The sequence below is a fragment of the Diceros bicornis genome, chromosome X (genome assembly GCF_020826845.1).
Source record: "Diceros bicornis minor isolate mBicDic1 chromosome X, mDicBic1.mat.cur, whole genome shotgun sequence".
In the NCBI taxonomy this organism is placed as follows: Eukaryota; Metazoa; Chordata; class Mammalia; order Perissodactyla; family Rhinocerotidae; genus Diceros; species Diceros bicornis.
The window spans coordinates 124389312-124413225 of NC_080781.1; the positions used below are offsets into that span (position 1 = coordinate 124389312).

General features: G+C 42.5%; 1 protein-coding gene across 4 annotated transcripts in view; it reads right to left on the minus strand.

Annotated features, from left to right (window-relative positions):
• Positions 1-22775, minus strand: part of ARHGEF6 (Rac/Cdc42 guanine nucleotide exchange factor 6) — a 105181-nt gene extending 82406 nt beyond the window's left edge. For 3 of the 4 annotated variants that reach the window (XM_058536842.1, XM_058536841.1, XM_058536839.1), the window contains exons 1-2: positions 22554-22733; positions 21270-21353 (exon numbers count right to left, since the gene is read on the minus strand). In XM_058536842.1, the coding sequence (XP_058392825.1) occupies positions 21270-21353; positions 22554-22718 (249 nt within the window). In that variant the 5' untranslated portion in view covers positions 22719-22733. Of the gene's footprint in view, positions 1-21269; positions 21354-22553 lie in introns of all 4 variants that reach the window. The other variant, XM_058536840.1, reaches the window with a different exon arrangement.
• Between the last annotated feature and the right edge of the window lie 1139 nt (positions 22776-23914).

The following is a 23914-nucleotide window of genomic DNA, read 5'->3' on the forward strand; positions in this document are numbered from 1 at the left end:
ATGTCATTATATAGTGTGACAGAGCAAGCAAATCTGAGCTGCTTAGTCATATTTCACCGGGTGGCACCGTTCCTGGCTCTGTGAACACGACCTGGGATGCTTCCACATAGCTCCTACTAAAAGCATCACAAAGTCAGCAACAAATAATGCTCTTAGCTCAGAAATTGGACTCAGCCACTAGTATTCCACTTACTAGAATACAGTGGATGGCATTTGTACACTGCCTCGTTTTAAATAATAACTGTTCCTGTTTGCTATGGAGCAAACTTAAGAGAGCAAAGCCTGCTCTCTACTCCTCTCTTATTTCCTTCCTTTCGCTCCATTTCAGCAATTTAGGGAACAAGATCTGACTTGTGCATGTAACTGCAGTAACATCGGTGTATTGAAAAGAACACTGGTGTGAGGGTCAGAAGACCTTAACTCCAATCCCAGGTCTGTCACTGCTGAGCAGTTGTGAGGACCTTAGAGAAGCAACACCCCTTTTCCGTGGCTCTGTTTCCCGTCTGGAAAGTGAGAGATGTCTTTGACCCAAAGAGCACAGTGAAAGGCCTGCTGGCCCATCATCTGAGGGGCTCTCAAAGGCAGCATCTTGCCTAGGTCCCCAAGGTCCAGAATCTGGTCTTCAATTCTCAAGGCTCTTGAGAATGAAGTCACACTAACCAAGTTCACAAAATGCCAAGGCATAAACCAAAATGCCAACTTAATAATTTTTACTAAAAAAATGAACCATTAAGAGGACTGGATACTCCCATTTTATGGCCAGATCACTCTCTCTCAATAGAGAAATCTACATGGTTAGCCAAATTACCATTAGAAATTTGTTGGATAGTATGGAATCAAAGCAAAGGGAGTCTGAGGTATTGCAGCCTACCATAATTATTACCTGTTTATAAGTTGATTTTTTCAAAATTTCATTTTAAAAAGGATCTAGTTATAAATTCTGGCTCTATCTTGCTGCCACGCCTAGTGGGACTTGGACTGTGATTGTGGACGGCTTTAATCATCTATGTTCTTCTGTCTCTGTAGATTTATATAGAGTTACTTTACATAACTAATATGGGCTTCTAGATTACTCGGACCTCATAGAATCCAGAGCCAGGAAGTTCAGCTCCATAGAGCTCCTACAATAGGAGCAACGATCTGAGCATAGTTCCTCACTGCTCACACTGCATTGCAAAGTCACCAAATCCACTTTCTGATGGCCTCCTCAGCATCACCAACATCAACGTATCACACCTTATGATCTCCATTCTTCCTTCTTAGCACTCCTTTAAGGGAAAACCACTTTCTCCATAACAGACATTTATCTTCAGTTGAGTATTAAGTGTTCAGGAAAGAGGAGGAATGATACAGGCATCTTGGTGGGAACAGTCAAAGGATTAAAAAGAGAGAGAGAAAACCACTGGCTTGGGATAATCTCACCAAAAAGAGAGTAGGCATGAAGGAAAGGAAAAGATGAAATCTCTCTTGTCAATAGTGCTTGCCAAGACAAGAACAGGAAGCAGGAGGCCTAGAAGCAGCTGTCACTCAACCAGCCAGCCATTGTGGCCTGCCCCCTTGCCCCTCTTCCTGTGCTCCTGTCACTAGAGCCTTTGCAGGAGCCACACTGGCTTCCAGTTTTGAGGGGTTGAGGTTGATGCGTGATGCCTCAGCTGCTGGAGTGTCCATGTGCCAGACCTGGGGGTGTCCTCCCCAAGCCCCTCACTCCCACCTCTTCAGAGAAGGGGACTTATTTCCAAGTGTTCCAAATTGGAATGCGGAACACATTTTCCCAGAGACATAGTGTCACACCTGCCACTTAATCTCTGTGAGTTCTACAGTTTAGCCACATTAGTTAGTAAACAGGCTGTTGTGGGCCAGCCAGAAAACATAATCACCCTGCAGAACCCTGTTTCTATAGGAAAATGTTTTCTGGGTTCCTAACAATAACTTACAAAAGAACTTTTGGAAAATAATCCGTTTTTATATTGAAGAATGCCTGAATATGTGTTCCCAAATCAACGTCCAACATTCTTTATACTTTTACTTTGTCCTTTCAATAGAAAGGATGAAAAAATACCCTACACACTGGAGTACCCTACACACTGGAGTACTATTTATTTTAGAATTTCTCATGGTGTGAGAATCAAGTGATATGTATAAAGACTATGACAATATATGTAGAAATTGCAATAGTCAACAGCTCCTGCCTGTTTAACAGTCCAGGCAGTTAAGGAGGAGACTCACCTGTGAAGATAGGGCTCCCGCAGCCCTGCTTTTCCTATGATTTAGGGTTGGAGCCTGAGAGCCTAACAGAAGCAACTGCTTCACTATGAATTCCATGCACAGGAGAGACTGGTGTTAAATGAGCCTCACACAATGATTAGGGCGGGAGGAGGGCAATAAAAAAAGTAGCCACTGCAGGTTGCTTTAAGCAGCAGCTCATCCGGCAGTTTCATCTGCTGCTTTCCATAAAGTCCTCCACTGACTTACCCTCATGTTTATTTCTTCTGAACAGCTAAGCCTTACAGTCTGCATAGATGCTGCACACCAAAGCCCTCAATCACCTACCACTGTAATATTCCCTTTATTCTGTGGGTGATAAGATTAGCCCAATTTCCAATTAGAAGGCAGACTCTTTGAAGTCCAAATTGCTCAACGGCCCTGGTCCAGTATTTGACATATATGAGACACAACAAATAATCATTCACTGACTGATCGACAGGATGTACTGTCAGGGAAACTTAAATACAAATTGTGCCTAGAATGCAAGCCCTATGAAGCCAGTTTTTAAAAAACTTTTTCACTTCTGTATCCTCAGTGTCTAGAAGAGTGCCTGTCACATAGTAGGTGCTCAATAAATATTTGATGAATTACTGAAAGTTTAGAAGCTCTTGCCAGAAGCTCTTGTCAATAGATGATTAATCATAATTGAAGAAAAAGCACTGTTGAAATTACAGTAAAGTCAAAAAGAAATATCATTAAGGAAGAAAAAATACATTTCCATGTGACTTTCCAGGAAACATCTATTATTTAAAATAACATACACCTGTACTCATTTGCAAACTTAAGCCCTGGGACTGTGAGGTGAGCAAAGGTACTTCAAAATCCACGGCTGTGGATTTCACTGAGTTGTGTGCTGAGTATGGGCGAAGTCCACAATTGCTGGCCTGTCTCAGGTAGTGCAGGTTCCTTTTAAATCTCCTCCCAAAGCACCATGACTTAAGCACCATGAGGGCATAGAGAAGGGAAGCTGGAAAGAACTGTGGGACTTCACTGCTTTGCTGGAATCGGCTATATTTTCTGAACTGTTTATTGTAAAATAACTTAAATGACAAACACTACTAGCCACACTTTACCCGTTCATACCCTGCTCTAAGGCAGGATCCAAGTCACACAGAGCACAGCAGGACATGGCAAAATATGGCAAAGTAACACACCAGAAGCAAGAAGGGGTGACAGGCAATTTGAAAGACTACAGATCACATGCCCAAAGTCCCTCTTACACCAGCTAATCGGGTGGGAAGGATGTTGTGCCCGAGTTTCTACCATTTTCTTTCTTTAGAGATCACCTTCAACAATACGTTTGGCAAAGACTTTTGGCACTCTTTGCTTATGTCTATATGTGAGTCACTTTTTCAAAAGCATGTCATTTTCAGAGATGCCTATCAATGTCTAACAAACATCAATCAATCGATTAACTAATTACTTTTCCTCCATCTGATCCCAAACAAGATTCGCACCTAGGAAACAATTCAAACACGGTAAGGTGGGCGTTCGGGAGCTCTGATATCAGAGACATCAGAAATGGTGCTTTCAGTTAACATCCATGTCTCTCAGTCTAATGGAACCCAGCCTAGAACTGCCTACAAGGTCAAGTCCACACTCTTCAGGCTAGCATTCAAATTGCTTGTCAAGCTGGCCTCACCCTAGGAAGCCCACCATTTCTCACCATCATCTCCTTGTATGCCCCAGAATCCTTCACTTTCTTCACTGTGCCTCTGTCTGATATGTACACTTCTCCTTATGCAAAAGTTCCCTCAGGGGCCGGCCCGGTGGCACATGGTTAAGTTTGGTGCACTCCGCTTCGGCGGCCCAGGGTTTGCAGGTTCAGATCCCGGGTGCAGACCTACACCACTCATCAAGCTACACTGCAGCAGTGTCCCACATACAAAATAGAGGAAGATGGGCACAGATGTTAGCTCAGAGCCACTCTTCCTCAAGCAAAAAGAGGAAGATTGGCAACAGGTGTTAGCTCAGAGCCAATCTTCCTCAGCAAAAAAGAAAGAAAGAAAGAAAGAAAAAGTTCCCTCAACCATTTGAATCCTAGCTGTCCTTCAGGGCCCATCCTGCATCACTCCCCTCCGTGAGATCTTCCCCAAACACTCCACCTCGGTACACAGTGGGCTTCTCTTCTTCTGAGCTCTGTATTATGCTCTAAACTCTGGAACCACTAACTTGGATGCCTCGCCATACCCTGCTGTACACTGTTAAATCCATTATTTCCTATATACATGCTGCCTCTTCCCACAGTGCTAGACACGGCACTCACCATATAGACAGTGAGCAAGTACTTGCTGACTGTTAGTCTTTCCTTTCAACCTAAAATTTAGACAGATTTTTTTTTAATAATTTTATTTATTTATTTTTCCCCCAAAGCCCCAGTAGATAGTTGTATGTCATAGTTGCACATCCTTCTAGTTGCTGTATGTGGGACGCAGCCTCAGCATGGCCAGAGAAGCAGTGCGTCGGTGTGCGCCCGGACCCGATCCCGGGCCGCCAGTAGCGGAGCGTGCGCACTCAACCGCTAAGCCACGGGGCCGGCCCTAGACAGATATTTCTTACACCAGAAACACTTGTCCTTTTGACATGCCTTCCCCAGAAGGAAAGACAGGGAGAAGGCATTTTTTTCTGGTAGAACTTGATAAATCAGGGCTCATATATTTTACATCATTTGGTAAAATAGATTCTTCTTTTTGAAGAATATGATTCAGAGAAGTGAAGAATGCTGACAAAGCATTCACCTCACCAAAAGGAAGTGAAGTTACTGCCTGGGATCACTTTGGAGAATCAGAGTTACAGGGTCCCAATGTGCGAGTCTCACACCTTGAAAACCTAATCAAATTGAGAGAGTTTGGGTAACATAAGAAATAAGATGCCAGCCGGCCGGGTGGCTTAGCAGTTAAGTGCTCGCGCTCTGCTACTGGTGGCCTGGGGTTCGGATCCCGGGCGCGCTCCGATGCACCGCTTCTCTGGCCATGCTGAGGCCGCGTCCCACATACAGCAACTAGAAGGATGTGCAACTATGACATACAACTATCTACTGGGGCTTTGGGGGAAAAATAAATAAATTAAAAAAAAAATAAGATGCGATCTGAGAATTGGAAAAGCAGAGAAGGTCTTCCACATGACATTATGGGACCCAATCTCTCATACTTTTAATTTTCTTTTTTTTAATTTTTAAAAAACATGAAACAGGTACTCTAGCTTGGCATAAAGAAACTGAGTAACATTGTATTAGGGGAGACCTAGCTTTCTTTCTATCCTTATTTTCATCTACTAAAGAGTCATTTCTATGAATAAAAGTCAACTCTTGATAATCTATATATAGACTCTTAGATATACAATTTATCTAAAATAAGTTTTTAAAAATGCATCCATTCATTATCCATTCAATAAATATTTCCTGAACACCTGATATATGCCAGGCACTAATACATAACCTTGTTTTAAGATGAGAAATAGCTGCTGGCCCGGTGGTGTAGCGGTTAAGTGCACGCGCTCCGCTTCGGCAGCCCGGGGTTCAGAGGTTCGGCTCCTGGGTGCACACTCACACACCACTTGTCAAGCCATGCTGTGGCAGTGTCTCATATAAAGCAGAGGAGGATGGGCATGGATGTCAGCCCAGGGCCAATCTTCCTCAGCAAAAAGAGGAGGATTGGCATTGGATGTTAGCCCAGGGCAAATGTTCCTCAGCAAAAAGAGGAGGATTGGCATTGGATGTTAGCTCAGGGCTGATCTTCCTCACACACACACAAAAAAAAGATAAGAAATAAAAAGGACACTATACAAAATCCGGCAAATAAAGAAGTCACTCACAGGTACACCAACTGTTAAACGATTGCTGTCCATTCTGTTGTCTTTCCTTGAAGGTGATTTTTTAATCCCAAATCAAAATTGTCCCCCATCCATAACACATTCCCAAACACCATCCTATCTTCAAAGAATGCAAACTGGTTATATTACAGTACAAATGCTCATTTCCACTATCACAACATACATTTCCTTAAAGAAGTGGTTAAATTTCTGTTGTTAGTAAAATACTGCATTCTCTTAGTTCGCATGCATTTCTCAGAAATTATTGGTTAATATCCCTAGTTTGCTGGAGACCTAGCCACGAAGAACAGACAAATTACAAGATGGAATGTTCCTTAGTGTTCAGGCTTGCTTCACAGGCCAGGCTCTTCATAAAAGATGTTAAGAGCTTGACATCTTAAAGATGCTTCTTAAAATAATGTCCACACTTCTAAGGGGTAGGGAAACCTGTATGTTATTGTTTAGGGTGAGACAAGTCCTTAATCACAGTTTGCACCTCACTGCTTTGCAAACTGCTGCATTTCATCTCACCTTAATTTAATTCCTTCTTTTCCCTATTGCCCTATTCAATCCCTCAATTGACATGTCTGATCTCTGTAATAATATTCAAGTCCCCAAGAAAGTATAAAGCTAGGATTTTACTCTGTTTGTCTAAGCAGAACTTAATTAGGAAGGTAAATCTTCTGCCAGAAGTCAAATAGAAGTGACACGTGACTATAGGCTGTTTCGGATGATCCACATCTCTGAACCCATACACCCCTCTGGCTGGTAGGGTGCAGTTTGCCAGAGTATGACAAAGCCTGGAGCTAATCAGCCAGATGTCTAGTGTCATAAGTCTTTCTTGCAGATGACAGCAGAGGAAGTGGCAATGTCAATGGTGAAATGCAGATATGGAGCAGCTTCTGGACCGAGTGGACATATCCCTCTAAAAAGTTAGTAAGCAAAGGCCCTAAGAAACTGGCAAGTGCCCTCACACTACTTCATTTGCAATTCAAAGGCCAGATCTTACACTTCCTTTTGGTACTAACTCCAGTGTCATCACCAATGGCTCTGCATACCTTATGCTATGCTGGCAACGTCTTCACCTCTCAGACTGATCCCTGGGGGCCGCCTCAGTGATAACGTATGACCAAATGAGAATGGGGCTGGAGTAGGGGATAGCTGGCCAAGATGGTGTTTTGTTTTGTTTGTTTGTTTTTGTGTGTGTGAGGAGATCAGCCCTGTGCTAACATCTGCCAATCCTCCTCTTTTGTTGCCCAGGAAGACTGGCCCTGGGCTAACATCCGTATCCATCTTCCTCCACCTTATATGCAGCATGGCTTGCCAAGCAGTGCATCGGTGCGCGCCCGGGATCCAAACTGGCGAACCCCGGGCCACCGCAGTGGAGCGCGCGCACCTAACCGGTTGCGCCACCGGGCCAGCCCCAGATTGGTTTTAATGAAGAGCTATATTGTGCTCTGTTGCCCCCAGAAACAGCCTGGATTAGAATCAGCATTAAAACCAAATTAGAGCAAGTTAGATTTAAAACAAGATAACTTTTACATCTCATGTCAGGAAGATGCAATCGATCAAATTGTCTAACAAAATGCAGTCCTTTTGGTATTACCAATATGCATTTAACCCAATTAAGAAATGACTTTTTCTTTTTAAGTATTACATACTGTGTTTTTTCGTATAGAGGCAATTCATTTTGATTTTCCCCCTCAACTACGCCCAGTGCAACAGGTTTATTACTTATTTCCTGGGGGCAAGAGGGAATGTTTTTGTCAGTCATCCTCAAGAGCAAAAAAAAATTTGTTGAATTGTTTCATTTAATAAAACAATAAGCATCTTGCTCTGGGGTGTGTTTTTAAATTTCAAGCTCTTGTAATTATAAAATAAATATGTTTCTTTTAGAAGATACAAAGATTAAACTATTTCATCCAGGTGAACATGAGAAACTGAAAATATTCTTTTTTCACATTTTTCTAGTTCATGCATAGACTAGAAAAGAGTGAAAAACTTTCCTGATTTTTCAATTCCAAGAGGAATCCATCCAAACTGTTTCTATTATTAGCACACAAAATGGTAGCTAAAGAAGTTGCTTTGTCGTGAAATAAGTCAGAGGGAGAAGGTCAAATACCGTATAATTTCCTTCATTAAGTAGTAGATAATAACAACAATAAACAAACACATAGGGACAGAGATTGGATTGGTGGTTACCAGAGGGGAAGGGGGGAGGGAGGAGGGTGAAAGGGATAATTCGGTACATGTGTGTGGTGCTGGGTTGTAATTAGTATTTTGGTGGTGAACATGATGTAATCTATGCAGAAATAGAAGTACAATGATGTACACCTGAAATTTTTACAATGTTATAAACCAATGTTACTGCAATAAACAAAAATTAAAAAAAAAAAAAAAAGAAGTTGCTTTGTCTTCTCCAGTTCCTCTGTAGAACTAGAACCCCAAACATATTTCTAGTCCTGAGTTGTTATAAAGGAAACCATATACAAATCATTTTCAGCAGTTAAAAACTGGCCACTCTAAGCATTGAGAACAACAGCAAGACAATAAGTTGGAGACTTGCCATGAACTTTTATAACCAGTTCACAAAACTCGTAAGATTACACGTATATTGTCAGAAATTACAGATAAAAATCCCAGTCTCTGTTCTATGGATATCGTTGGGCTACAATATCACTGAAATTTCAACTGTCTTTATGTAGCCTTTCAAATAAAATATATAAACAAATTAAATATGGCATATAACTAATTTTAAACACATTTCAACACACTCTAGTCTAAATTCGAATCATTTTCTATGATGCGAGGCACTGAGAACTTCAAGTCCAGAAAAAAGCACTTCAATTAGTGAGTGAAAGATGTTAATAATGTTGAAAGGATTCATTTCTGCTGTTAAACCTGAACACGGAGGCGAAGCCTGCCATGGCTAGCCATCTCAAATTCCCAGAAACATTCAACTTTGCCTTTGAAAGAGGGGTGTTGAGTATGGGGCAGATTTTACCTTTGACTTTATTTTTTTAAAACGTTTTTCCAAAAACAAGCGGTCTCTGCCAAATAAAGCTGGGAACTGAGAAACAAGATGGCTGGATTTTGTGTTTCCTGTTTTAAGTTTCACCCCTGTCTAAATTCTCAAGGTAACTAGTGTAAAGACTCAGAACGCTTGGAGAAGCCATCATTCCACAGAGCCCACAGTTTACCCTTTCCTGTATCCAAGGTTTTTTTTAATGTTAAGATTTCAAAAGGAAATCTTGCTACAAAGCATGACTCACTTCTTAAATGAGGTTTGCTTAACATAACTGAACTGAGTGAACTTTTTTTGAAAATGCAATATTACCATTTGTGAACACTAGTCTACTGGGATATATGAAAATTCCAATTAGGAACTAGGTCTTATTGAGAGTTTACTCAATGCCAGGCACTGTGCTAAGTGCTTTACTTGCTTTCTGTCATTTAACGCTAAGAGATAGCATATACCCACTACTAATAAAGTAGCATATACCTAATATTTCCTACCACTATCACCAAGGAAGCTAGCACACACCTAACAAGTGGCTAACCCAGGTCAGTTCAAGTCCAAAGCCCAGCTGTTAGCCACTGCACTACTATCCTACTTCTCAAGAACAAAGGTTTCTCTGACCAGGAATCAAACCCAGCCCAAGGCAGGGAAAGTCACAAATTCTAGCCACTAAACCACTTGGCACGGTTAAGTTGCCTGATCCCACATGGAAAGGCCTCAGATGGTTATATGTTTGGGGGTCCGCTTTTTATAGTTTTTCTGTCTCCTTTCCTGATGTGCCGTTGATTTCATTTCTTCCATGTTATACATACATATACAATCTTTCTGCCATTGCCAGAGTATCTAATCGACAGCAGTGGCCTCTTCTCCCTTTATCACAACTTTCTATTTAGATGCTGTTTTTCCAGTTCACAAAGTGCTTCCACATACCTTATCTCACCTAATCTAATTTGCTGTTTCTAATCTGTTTTGGGATGAGCAACCAAATTACCCATAATTCCAACATGCTTGGATAAGTAGAAGTAATTAGGCTCTGAGTGAAGGCCTGAGGCAGTCTCCTAGAAATAAAGTGCATAAGTCTTAGTGCAAAGATGGGGCTTCTCTTTTGCAGCCCAGACCTTCTCTGACCATTCAATCACTCTATCAATCATTTATTTAATAAACATTTATTGAGCATCTGCTATGTGACACATTCTGTACTGAGTGTTGGAGTTATAAGGATGATCAAGCTCTGGTTCCTGCCTTTGAGAAGTTCCAAGATGAGTAGAGAGAGAAATGTGTCCACAGATTACCATAGTGAGAGTGGGCGGGCAGCATAAAGGTAGTTTGGCACAAGGGATTATGGGAAAATGGACGATATCTGCCCAATCCAGCAGAGAAGATTTTCTACAAGATCCTAGGATGAGGAGGAAGCTGGTATCTTTCTTTATGGTTCTCAGCTAGGTGGTAGACACAGGAGATTGCTAGATTGCTGAAGTCTAGATAAACTAGGGAAATGGTTCTCAACTCTGGCTGCACATTAGAATCACTTGGGAAGCTTTCAAAACAAAATAATAACAAAACCTGGCCACTCTGGAAAACTGTTGGGCGGTATCTACTCAAGCTGAACATATACATACCCTATGATCCAGTAGTTCCATTCCTATGTATAAACTCAACAGAAATGTGCACCAGGAGACATACACAAGGATATTCATAGTAGCATTGTCCATAGCAACCCCAAACTGGAAACAACCCAGATGTCCATCAACAGGTGAATGGATAAACAAAATATGGTACATCCACATGATGGAATACTACTAGCAATAAAAAAGAACCACCAGTATCCACCACAACATGGGTGACTTGTACAAATATCACCCTGAGTGAAAGAAACCTGATACAAATGAGTACATACTGCATGATTCCATCCACTCATGTAAAGTACCAAACCAGAACAGACGAATCTTTTTTTTTTTTTTTGTGAGGAAGATCAGCCCTGAGCTAACATCCATGCCAATCCTCCTCTTTTTGCTGAGGAAGCCTGGCCCTGGGCTAACATCCGTGCTGATCTTCCTCCAACTTTATGTGGGATGCCGCCACAGCATGGCCTGACAAGCGGTACCTCCGTGCGCGCCTGGGATCTGAACCCCGGGCTGCCAGCAGCGGAGTGCGCGCACTTAACCGCTATGCCACGGGGCCAGCCCAACAGCAAACAAATCTATTGTCTTAAAAGTCACGGCAGTGGTGCTTGTTGGTGAGGGGTAGTGACTGGGAAGCGGCACGAGGGTGGCTTCTGGATGCTGATAACGTTGTCTCTTAATTAGTGTGCTGATTATATGGATGTGTTCAATTTGTAAAGATTCATCAAACTATATACTTTGGATTTGTGCAATTTCCTGAATTCATGTTATACTTCAACATAAAGTTTACTTCAACATTAGAAAAAAAAAAAAAGAAATACCAAGGAGGCTTGGGCCTCACTGCAAACCAGTTAACCCAGAAGCTCAGTGGAGGGGACTCCAACATTTGTATTTTTTAAAAGCACCCCAGGTGGCTCTAATGCACAGCCTTGTCTGAAAACCAAGGGGCTAGGTGTTCCTGATTTATCAATAATTCCTTTGGGGGTACGGCCTGGCACATGGCAAAGGGAACGAGTTCTGGAGTAAGGTACATCAGTGATGACATTCTGGTCTGTTTTGCACTGGCAGCATGGGGCATTTGTCTGGATGATCCCCAAACCTCAGTTTCCACCGCTGTATAATGGGCACGCTACCACCTCCCTCCCAGTATTGTTGTGAGGACTAAATAAAGCACCCAGCACAGTACCTAGGACGTAGTAGGTGTTTGAGAAATGGTAGGTACTCAATTTATTTTCTTCCTTTGCGTCTAAGTCCCTAAGGACAGTGATGAACAGATTGCTGTAAACGAACAGAACTCACGCTCTCCAATTTCTCCTCCTGAATGAGTTTCTTTGTAAAGACTGAAGTAATATTATACTCAGACTCTAATGATGTCAAACGAACATCGGACATTTCTGGGCTCTAGTCACTGACTCTGTTCAGCACCTGCTATTCCCGAAGATGAATGGAGAGGAGGCAGACTGTAGGTAAATATAAACCACAGACCCTCCTTTGGAAAGCTTTCTCCTGTCCTCACGCCTAAGAATATTGCCAGCCCTGTGTTAGTAGCTTGGAAGACATACCATCCATAAAATGTGCCAAATGAAACACTTTTGTATAAAATATCATGTTTTAGTAAGAACAAACAAACAAACAAAGCAAAACCCTGGGCTGAGAGCAGGAGATCCAGGTTAGAGTTTTGTTGCTTTCACTGGTAAGCTGTATGACTTTGGTTAACTACACTTTTCTGTTTTTCTGTCAAATGAAAGTAATGCCATCTCTCCTACATCCCTTACAAGGGCACAGCGAGTTTCAGATAAGATAAGTAGTAGGCATTCCAAAAAATTAAGCAGCAAAGAAATGCAAGATGAGAATACCAGCTGGAAATTTACTTTGTTCCAAACTCGAATCACCAACCACCACCACTCTCGAAGACTGAGAACTCGCTGATATTAACTGCTCCAAGCACACCAGAGACTACATCAGCCTGAGGCTGGCTTATGTAAGAAGGGACTGCAGCACTGCCTGGCATGTAGCAAAATACTTTGCTTAAGAGAAATCCTTGGAAATGCCTCAGCTGAAGTACAAGGGCAGGCCCAGGCCTTATGTTTTGGAGAGAGGTGCTCTCAGTCACGGAACACCAGAACTGTGGCTGGAGAAAATGATGTCATCGGAGCTCCTCTTACCATGGGCAATGTCAAAATTAAGATAGGAAGTTCAAGGACAAATTGTGGGGTTTCCAGGCAAATATAAGTTAGAAAAGCGGCTTGGATCTTAGAATTTTGCTTCAAAATTTAATACTTTACAGAATAGCAACTGAAATTTATCCTATTCTGTTATGGTTTTTGGTTTACATCGTTTTATTGACAAAAATATACATAGTTGCATAGAAAAATATATTCCTTTACCTTTACTCTCACTACACATTAAGACAAGAAAAAAAATCATATGAGTCACCCTTATATCCAAAAACAATAACGAACCGAAAATAAAAATATAAGATTTTTGAAGAGAGAGAGAAACTTAAGGGCTCTCCACTCTAGAGCTAAGAAATAAAATAGCTCAAATACCTGTTGGGTTCCTAAATGACTGGAAAATGAAAACTCGAAATTAACTATGGGCACGTTGAAATATCTTGTAGAGTACAAGTCTTTCCCCATCCACAAACCATTCCTGCGACAGACCTGTGTACTCAACACCGAAAATATCCCCAAATGTACGGATGCCAGGGATGGTGGGGGGGCATCAAATTAGTATCAAAAATAGTACTGTTGACCCCTGCCCTGGTTCCGGGGGAAAGAAGGAATCCGGTCTGATGCAAACCTTGCGGGCAGAGCCGGACAACTCGCCCCTAAGTTTGGCGCGTCCTCGCTCTGCGCCCGCGGCCCCCGCCCCCCTCCCGGCACCCGGGATCTCAGTGCACTGTGAGGCCCTGGCAGAGAACGGACCCCGCGGCTGGGGCTGGGAGCCACAGCAGGGGGAGGAAGGGCGGCTCCTCTCCAACGGGGGTCCTTCAGCACCACCCCCGGCCCTCGCGCTCTCCCCTTCCCCTGACCCGTTGCCCCCAGGCAGGTCACCTGGCTCGGCCGCTGCCCGCTTGTCCTCCGACTGCTCGCTCACTCCAGCCGCGCCGCCACCGCCTCCTGGAAGCGGCTCGCCCTCCCGAGTCACGGGGCCGGCGAGCGGGCGGCGAGCCTGTGCCAAGGCTGCGGGAACCCTTCAACCCAGCCGGAGCTGGGACCCTGCCCCGAGCGCGGCCGCCACCAGGGCGAAACTGGAGAGCTGGGCTCGGCTCGCCCGGGCGGGGAGGGGCGGCTGCAACTTTGCTCCTGGACGCGGGCGAGGAGGGGGCGCCCGTCTCCAAACTCCGTGCCGCGCCCGCAACCTTTCCAGTCCAGGGATTTTTTTTTTTAATGCCTTTCTTTTTTTTTTTTTTTTTTTTATCTAAAGGGAAGCTAGATTCTTGCCTCCAAGTTCTTGCTTCCAGAGCCTTGCCGCTCGGCGGGCGGAGGACCGCGGGCCGACGGCGGGGTGCGGGAGACGCGTCCCGCTGGGTGCGCTGGCGGCAAGCTGGGCAGGGCGCGCGGGGCGGCGGCGGCGGGCGGGGAGCGGCTGCCCAGGGAACCTGCCTTCGCGGCTCCTCCGGACCCCGCTCAGCTGCCCGCGCGGGCCCCCTCCTGCCCAGAGCCAGAGCCCGAGAGAGAGAGCGGCCTGGAGGGACCCGGCCAGCGGTGGGGAAGCAATGACCCGGACCTGGATCGCTGAAGTAGGAACTGGAAGTGACAGCGGCGCAGGGCAGAGCAGCAGCAGCAGCAGCAGCGGCGGCAGCCCGGGTAGCCGTGGCAGCAACAGAAGCCGCGGTGTAGCGGCGGCGGCCACACTGCGCATGCTGCTGCCGCCTGGTTCAGTCCCTAGCCCAGGGCTGCCGGCGCCTGGCCTGCTGCGGGCCACTGCCAGAGCCTCGGGCGGGAATCCGGGCCTCACAGACTAGCCTTTCCTGGTGGCCCACTTCCTTCTCCACCCCCAGGTGCAACTCGGTAACCTCCAAGCTCTATGATGAGCCGCTGAGACACCCAAGCAAGGAAGCGCTTTCCACATACCTCCCTTCCTTGAACTATCCTGAGTGTCCTTCCTGGGCTCTCTGATAACAGGCCCCAAATCAAATAGGCTCTATGAGGGAGAGTAAAAAGGTTCGTGATAGATGGGAAATATTTACAACCTTACTTGAAGTCCAATGTTTACAGAAATACAATGCAGTCGGTAAAAGAGTAGGATGGCCAGAGTCATGTGTGTCACTTACTGTAACTCATGGAAATTCCATTAGGAGTGTCAGATTTGCTCAATAGGGGGAAAAAAAAACTTACCAAAATCCTCTTTAGTCTTCCCACTGGCTCAAATTGAGCAGCTAAATATACAAAGCTTTGCCCCGTGGAAACTGATGGAATCAGGCCAGTTAGAAAGTGTCCAACAGTTAGGCATTACCAATCCCTGCTCTAGTCTCTTCATTTTACGGATGAGTCAACCAAGGCCTAGAGAAGGGGACTCTGACTTCATACAAGTAGCAGGGCCAGGGCTTGAAAGAAGGTCTGCTGATACCCATTACAGCTCCTGGTTAGTTCCTGGCCTTGTGCCTAACTCCTCCAGGGAGGTTCTGCTCTCCTAGAGCTGGAGCTCTCTTACCCGAGATTTAGCCTTGACTCATGATCATTAGTAGAGCTGCCTTCCTTCCAGAACTGCTTCCCTGCAGAGCAGCCCCTGGGAAGTGGCAAATCGTCCATCCCACAAGCCCTACTTTGGGGAGGGCACCCATGCTGTTCCAGTGACAAGGCAGATGGAGTGACTCAGGGAGACAGGAGGCAATGAGGGGGTGGGGGCAAAGAAAAAGCCATACTGATACCAGCTGGTACTGGAAAGAGAGAGAGAGAGAAAAGGAAAGAGGGAGAGAGAGAAAGAGAAAGAGAGAAAGAAGCACTAACTGAGCCTCATATACATTCAATGATATCCTTCATGAAGCAAACATCTTTTTACAAAGTAGGCTTGGCCCAGGAGCAGAATAGGAGATGGCAGGGTGTCCCTGGCAATGGGCTGGTAGTAAGGGTGGCAGGGGACAAAGCAGGAGTACCTGCTGGGGATGAGACAGGAGGAAAGCCTGGCTGAAAGGAAAACCACAGGACTAGAGCTGTCATAGACCAATCATTCATGGGGCTGGAGCCAGGACAATGCAGTCAGAGAGGTACCACCCAGGCCACTCGAATGATCATAAGAACTGTATATGTCCCTGACTCCCACCAAGTTCAAAGGCGGAACAAAAACAAAACTACCATTGCTAGAATAGTGTTGTCAAGGGACTTCCTGCTCACATTAGTGACACTCTAGACATGAGGATGTTCCCATATGTTCTGGAAGATTTTCTCTTGAGGCCTGAGTGTCCTCCCTGCCTTCATCATTTGTAAACAAATAAGAAAGATATATTTGGTTCACAGGAAAGGAAATACAAATGGACTATAAGGGGGTGAGAAGATGTCCAAACTCACTAGGAATCAGGAAATTCAAATTATAGCAATAAGTGAAATACCATTTTCACCCAACATTTTAGCAAACATTAAAGATAAATAATATCAAGTGCTGCCAGGGACATGAGGAAGAAGGCACTTTCTACACTATTGTGGGAGTATAACTTCATATAGCATTTTTGTAGAGGAATTTGAGACTATCTATCAAATCTTGAAACAGTAATTTCATTTCTATGAAGAAACATGCTTCAAGAATAATCACAGATGTGCACAAATATCTATGTGCATATTACAACATGACCCACTGGGATTTATCCCAGGAATGCAAAATTGATTTAACATATGAAAATTAATCAATGTAATACAACAACATAGCAATATAATAAAAAACAAAAGCCAATAGTCATCTTAACAGATGCAGAAAAAGCATTTGACAAAATATAGCACCCTTTTATGAAAAAACACTCAAAAAACTAGGAATAGAAAGGATCTCCTTCAAACTGATAAAGGGCATCTATGAAAAACCCACAGCTAACATCATACTTAATAGTGAAAGACTGAAACCTTCTCCCTAATACAAAAACAAGACTAGGATGTGCACTCTCGTCACTTCTATTCAACATTGTACTGAATGCTCTAGCCAGGCAAATTAGGCAAGAAAATGAAATAAAAGGCATCCAAATTGGAAAGGAAGAGGTAACACTGTCTCTTTGCACAGATATACATATGTACAGATCTTGTACAAGAAAACCACAAGGAAGCAAAAAAAAAAAAAACTATTAAAACTAATGAACAAGTTCAGCAAAGTTGAAGGATACAAGATCAATATATAAAAATCAATTGTATTTCCATACACTTGCAATGAACAATCCAAATATGGAGTTAAGAAAATTTCATTTACAATAGTATCAAAAAGAATAAAATACTTGGGAATAAATTGAACCAAGGAGGTACAAGGCATGTACACTGAAACTACAAAATATTGTTGAATGATATTTAAAAAGACATAAATGGAAATAAATAAATGGATAGACATGCTGCATTCACGGATCAGAAGACTTAATATTGTTAAGATGGCAATACTCCCCAAAGTGATATACAGATAACACAATCCCTATCAAAATTCCAGCTTGCTTTTTGGCAGAAATGGACAGATTGATCCTAAAATCCATAGGGGCACACAAGGGATCCAGAAGAGCCAAAATGATTTTAAAAATGAAGAACAAAATTGGAGGACTCTTGCTACATTAATTGATTCAGTGGGAGAAAGAATAGGATTTTCCACAAATGGCTTTCAGACAACTGGATATCCATATGTAAAAGAACGAATTCGGACCCATACCTCACATTATATACAAAAATTAACTCAAAATGGATCAAAGACCTAAATGTAAGAGCTAAAACTATAACACTCTTAAAAGAAAACATAGGCGTAAATTTTCATGACCTTGCTTTAAGCAATGGTTTCTTAGATATGATACCCAAACACAAGCAACAAAAGAAAAATAGAGGAATTTGACTTCATCAAAATTTTAAAAACCTTTGTGTTTCTAAGGGTATTGTCCAAGTTGGGGAAGCACTTTAGAGAGTGCTTTTCTCCCCAGGTGTCTCAGCAGACTTCCCTGACCAGTTGCAAGTTGTGTGATCTCTAGAGACCCTAGGACACTATAGTCCTATGAGAACACAGAGATAGAGGCCAACTGGGCACCTAAAGGGTCAGAAGACAACGGCCCTTTAACACGGTCACCACGCCCCACAGTTGATACTCAAATCGTCTGTGTGCTGCTGCATCCCTGGCTTCATTTTTCTGCATTTCCAAACCGACCATTTCAAGCCGGCACTCTTTCTTCAGATAAATGATAGTGTGTTTTGGGCAATAGTCAAGCCCTGCTCTTCTTGCTTTTTGTACGTTAACAGTTTTATGGCATCAACAAAAATCTATTCAGCATGTCCTATAGTAGGCACTGTGTTAGGTACTTTATTTTTTTTTATTTTTATTTTTTTTGTGAGGAAGATCAGCCCTGAGCTAACATCCATGCTCATCCTCCTCTTTTTGCTGAGGAAGACCGGCTCTGAGCTAACATCTATTGCCAATCCTCCTCTTTTTTTTTTTCCCCAAAGCCCCAGTAGATAGTTGTATGTCATAGCTGCACATCCTTCTAGTTGCTGTCTGTGGGACAAGGCCTCAGCATGGTTGGAGAAGCGGTGTGTCAGTGCGCGCCCGGGATCTGAACCCGGGCCACCAGTAGCAGAGCGCGTGAACTTAACCGCTAAGCCATGGGGCCAGCCCCTGTGTTAGGTACTTTAGACCTGAGAGATACTCTGTCTAAAGTGACAAGATATGGAAACAACGCAAATGCCCATCAACGGATGAATGGATAAAAAAAGATGTGGTATATATATGCAATGGAATACTACTCAGCCATAAAAAAGATAAAATTGTACCATTTGTGACAAAGTGGATGGACCTTGAGGGTGTTATGCTAAGTGAAATAAGTCAGACAGAAAAAGACAAGTACTGTATGATTTCACTTATATGTGGAATCTCAAAAAGTCAAACTCAAAAAAAACAGAATAGAATGGTGGTTCCCAGGGAATGGGGGCTGGGAGGACAAAAATTGATGTTGTTTAAGTGTACAAACTTGCACGACTAGTAAATAAGTCACAGTGATGTAACGCACGGTATAGTGACTATAGACAACAATATTGTACTATAATTATGTAATGTGATCAATATTGCTACAATGGCAATCATATTACAATATATAAATGTATCAAAGGAACACGTTGTGCACCTTAAATTTACACAATGTTATATGTCAAATATATTCAATAAAAAATAATTTTTTAAAATTTTCAAATATATGTGTTTAGGTCTGTCTCTTAGCTACCCAGGAGCTTGAGACTGGATGGTCAGTATTCTTGGCTGCTGGGTGCACCCAGCTCAGCTTTCAGTCTCATTCCTTATGTATTGATTTTATTGACTTCCCTCAGGGTTCTAGGAGTGCCTCAATATAGCTCCCAATACAGGCATAATTTTGCATACAATACTACCTAATAATTGCAGTAACATCAAGCAGCTATTATGCATGTCTTATGTGCAGTTCTATATAAGTACCTTAGATGCGTTATCTCGTTTGATCCTTAAAACAATTGTATGCAGTAGATATCACTAATGTCTGCATTATATAGATGAGAATACTGGAGCATAGAGAGGCCAAGTAACGTTTCCCATAGTCACACAGTCAGTAACTGACCACGCCAAGACTCTAACCCAAGTCTGTGAAACTAGAGAAGGTATGTGGTTAACCGTGATGCCAGAGATTGCCTTATTACAATATTCATACAATGTTCAGGCCAGCCTTAATTATCAAAAAATAATAAAAAATATGCCCAATGCCTTTTATTTAAAAAATGAAAATTACGACATACTTTTTAGAAAGATTTATATCCAAAATAGATAAAAATATCTTAAGCATTGTTGCTTAAAGTAGTAAGCATTAGTTATCAGAAAAATCCACTTTTGTGAAACGACTCATTCTCCAACAATTCCAGACCCAGGAGGTGTTTCTGTATCATCTAGTATTCTTAGAACTGCAAAGAAGCTCAGCATACCTTCTGGCAGCTTCAGAGTGCAGAAATTGTTGGCAACTTCACCATGTTTTTATTTGACAAATAAAAAAAGAAAATACCATGATCTGTTTGTAATACATATCATTCTGTAATGGATATAGAGTGGTCTCGGGGTACACCTACCTCAAAAGCCATACGCACACGTGCCTATGCACACATACACGTGCCCATGCACATACATGTGCGCACACGCGTGCGCACACACACACACACACACACACACAGAGCTATAATTAGGCAATAGGGAAACCCAGAATAAAATATTCTGAGACGTGCATAGCCTGATGCTCTGGCTAACTTGAGGAAAAATTCTGAAGCAAGCAAAGTTGATCTAGGGCAAAGCTACTTGTACTACTACTTACTACTAATAGCTAACACTTGGAAAACACTTACTATGTGCCAGGCACTCTTCCGAGGACATGGATTCATTGAAATTTCACACACCAATCCTATGAGATAGGTGCTGCTATTATTCCCATTTTACAGTTAGGGAGACTGAGGCATAGAGGCATAATTAAGTAACATGCCCAAGGTCACAAAGGTACTAGTGAGAGAGAACTGAGATTTGAACCCAAGCAGTCTAGCATCAGAGACCATGCTCAAACCACTACTAGTACTTCTCCACAAAAAGTACTACTAACGCAAGTCTGCACTTCTTATGTCCCTGGTCCTGTGATGAACACTCTACATACATTATCTCATAGATCTTTTGAAGTTGGAGCTCTTAGCCTAAATTATTATGCAGTATCTCATTTGATCCTTAAGACAACCTCATGAGGTAGCTATAATTGTGTCCATTTTACAGATAAAAACATTGAGGCACAGAGAAGTTAAGTAACTTCTTAACACACAGGCAAAAGTACCACCTCCCTTTCAGCAACAACCCCTATACATGTTGTGTATATTGCATATAATATAAGATAATGCAATGTAATTTAATATTCAATTTCCACCTCAGGGCCAGGTTCTCTCAGGATTTCAAGGTCTGTGTTCTAAAGTGGGAAAAAGTGACAATAGACTTTCCTCTCTTCCAAACTCAGGGGGATTGCAGTGACCCTCTGCAGCAGCCAGTGGCCCACTTTTGGTTCCCCTTAGTAGGGAAGCACGCCACACACGCTCTGTCGCCGGAAGCCTGCTCTCACATCCACACAAGCTCTGTCACCGGAAGCCTGCTTTCACGGCTTGGATGCTGTATTTAAAAGATATCGTATTTTGAGTTTTGATTTTGTTTTGCTTTGTTTTGGAACTGGTTTCTGGAAAAGACAAACTAGCAACCACCACTGGGGACCACCAATCTTAACCATGGTTTCCATACAATGCTTCCTCTGTTTAACAATGAAAATAAACCAAGCACTTTTACTATACCACCATCTCAATTAGCAGAGCGAAAAATGATGACAACGAGGAAGACAACCTGGGCAGGCTTACCTCCACTTGAAGGGTCGCACATCCTTTCAGGAAGTCATTGATGTTATTCATGCAGTCAGCTTCGGTTTGGGGCTCCAGACAGTACTAGAGAAATATAGTCAAATGTCACTTGGAGACTGTCATCCATGCCAAGCATACCATATTTCTCATTCATTGATGACTAGATAGGTAGGCTCTTTAAGGCAAGGGGCAACATTGCTGTCAATCCAGGAAGAGAAATAACCACCGAAGGAAGTGATGCAAAAATCTAAACGGTTGGTCTTTGTTTCAAATGTCACCAAACCTTTAGTCCCAAGTGATCTCTACTTACAAACTTTTTCTCATGCTTTTTGCCAAGTGTGGTAATAGCAAATTAGAGAGACCCAGACAGTTTTTTGAGCTTGGTTCTTGCTTTCAATTGATTACTTTGCTCCCTCCTCCTCATGACAATTTATTAAAATTATATTTTCCCCTTTGCTATTCTCTACATTTGATCACAGTTGTCTCTATTTTATAAATATTTTATCACCATTTTTCAAGTTTAAGAAATTATAAGTAAATAAATCTGTTCAATAAAAATACAAACTGATTCAAGAAGGCAAAAGAACTATGCTCACAGTCACAGTCCCCACTGACTTTAAGAAAATAACTGTAGGACTCTACAGTTAAACTTACTTAAGGTGCCTACTTTAGAAATTATCCAGCCTTTTGATCATGGGTTTTCAACAATAAAAATTTTGGATTTTTAAAAGAGAGTAACGTTAGTTTCACTTTGAACACATGTTGCATTTGAAACATATATTTGATTTCTATTGTTTTAACAAAGCTTATGTGACATTTTGGATTATTTTTCCTGCTTGCTAAATAGTCTCTCTTTCAATGGATATTTTATCTCCTTGAGAAGAAAATCTACATTGATTTTAGTCAAATTGCCAATAAACACCATCAATATCTGTTATAAATCACCCCATTATTACACAGACTCATATGTACCCCAAGTTCAGAACATGCCCTCGGTACACAAGGAGCTGTGACATGTATATCTGTGACAGAGCAAGCTTGTGATACGGGTGTTCTTGTCCCCTGGTATCAGGTTTTTAGTACACTGATATTTCTGGGACAATTACTAAACAATAGAATTTCATTTTCTGACTTTTTCAAACTAAAGAAACAGTAAGAAAGAATGTCTAACTCTTAGAGATTAAAGGAGAGTCCCGTGACCTGCCCAATAGAACATCTCAAGAGTTATATTATTGCTGCTCTCTGGTGGTAAGCAATCCTCAAGGTACTGTAAATTTCCCTTACCTTTTCTATAGAGCCAGGCCTAAGTCTGTTGATCAGTTTGCACAGCACTACACCATTTTTCAGCGAGGACTTCAAGAACTCTTCCGGATCACAGATGGTCTTTTTGGGGGAATCTAAAACTCCCAAGGATATAAGCCATGTCACGATTCGCTCTTCTGGATTCATTACTGAGGACTGTACGCTCCAAACAGCTCTCAGGGGCAGCTGCAAGGACTAAGCCACATCCGCGATTGCATCTGCTGTTGTCTTCCTTTTTATGAGTTCTCTTCTGGGGCTTGCAGAACAAAGCTTTGAAACAACTTTTCTTAGACAACGGTGGAACCCACTCAAATTATGGAATTTTAAAACCACAGAGATCACATTCAAAGATGTGGAAATAGAATGAATGTAAAAATCATGGATAGCACTCGTTTTCTTTTTCAAAATCTGCAAAACAAATTCGTTAGGATAAAAAAGAAGAAGCACACACACACACACACACACACACACACAAAACCCCAACAGTGCAAGAAGCTGTAAGGGAAGGAAGTGGGGAGGATGCTGGGGAGGGAGGAGAGAGAAGGAAGCAAGTGCTCTTGGAAAACAGAGGTGAGCCAGCACTTCAGAGGACCTTAGAAATGAGCCACTCATGGGCCAGTCGGGGAAAACGCTGTCAATAAATAGTCTAGCCCCAGTGAAAAGCTGGCTTCTGTCAAGAGCAAGATGCCAACTGGCTCTTAGGTCAGGCAGATTCGAGCCTCGTAGGGAGCTGTGCTGGCACAACAAGGCTCAAAGAAGGTAGGCTGAGAAAGTTCTTCCAAGAAACGGCCGGATGTCTTCATACTGTCTCACGGAGATGGTGTATCACGATCATTCCTTGCAAAACACGTTGAGTTGCATGGTGACAACATGCCAAGCAAATGAAGATTGTGCCTGCTGTCAGCCATCACTGTGTATAAGCAGAAGCTAGAAGAGTGGCATTTTACTTTGCAGCCAAAAAGCTATGTTTAGGGAAATAGGCTAAGGATAACATCTGACATCCTGTTTACTTGCATTCTTTAGCAATTCTTTTTCTGGACATGGTTCCACTACACAATCCAGCTGCAATACCCTTAGCAAAGGCTCAGACACAGTCATATAAGCGGGTAAAAAACACTTGAAAACAGAACTTTAGAGAATAAAAGAGCACTTGTCCTCTGTCTACACTACAGTCTGGAAGGTTGATGTTTCCCCAACAAGAAACACTTTGAGTCAAAAATGCTGCTCTGAAAAAAAACTGGTCTATAACAAGAGATCTTCACTATTCTCAAACACTTTCATAACCAGTTGAAATACTCATACTATTAGGAAATCTATGATAAGGGCAACTTGAACAGCATAGC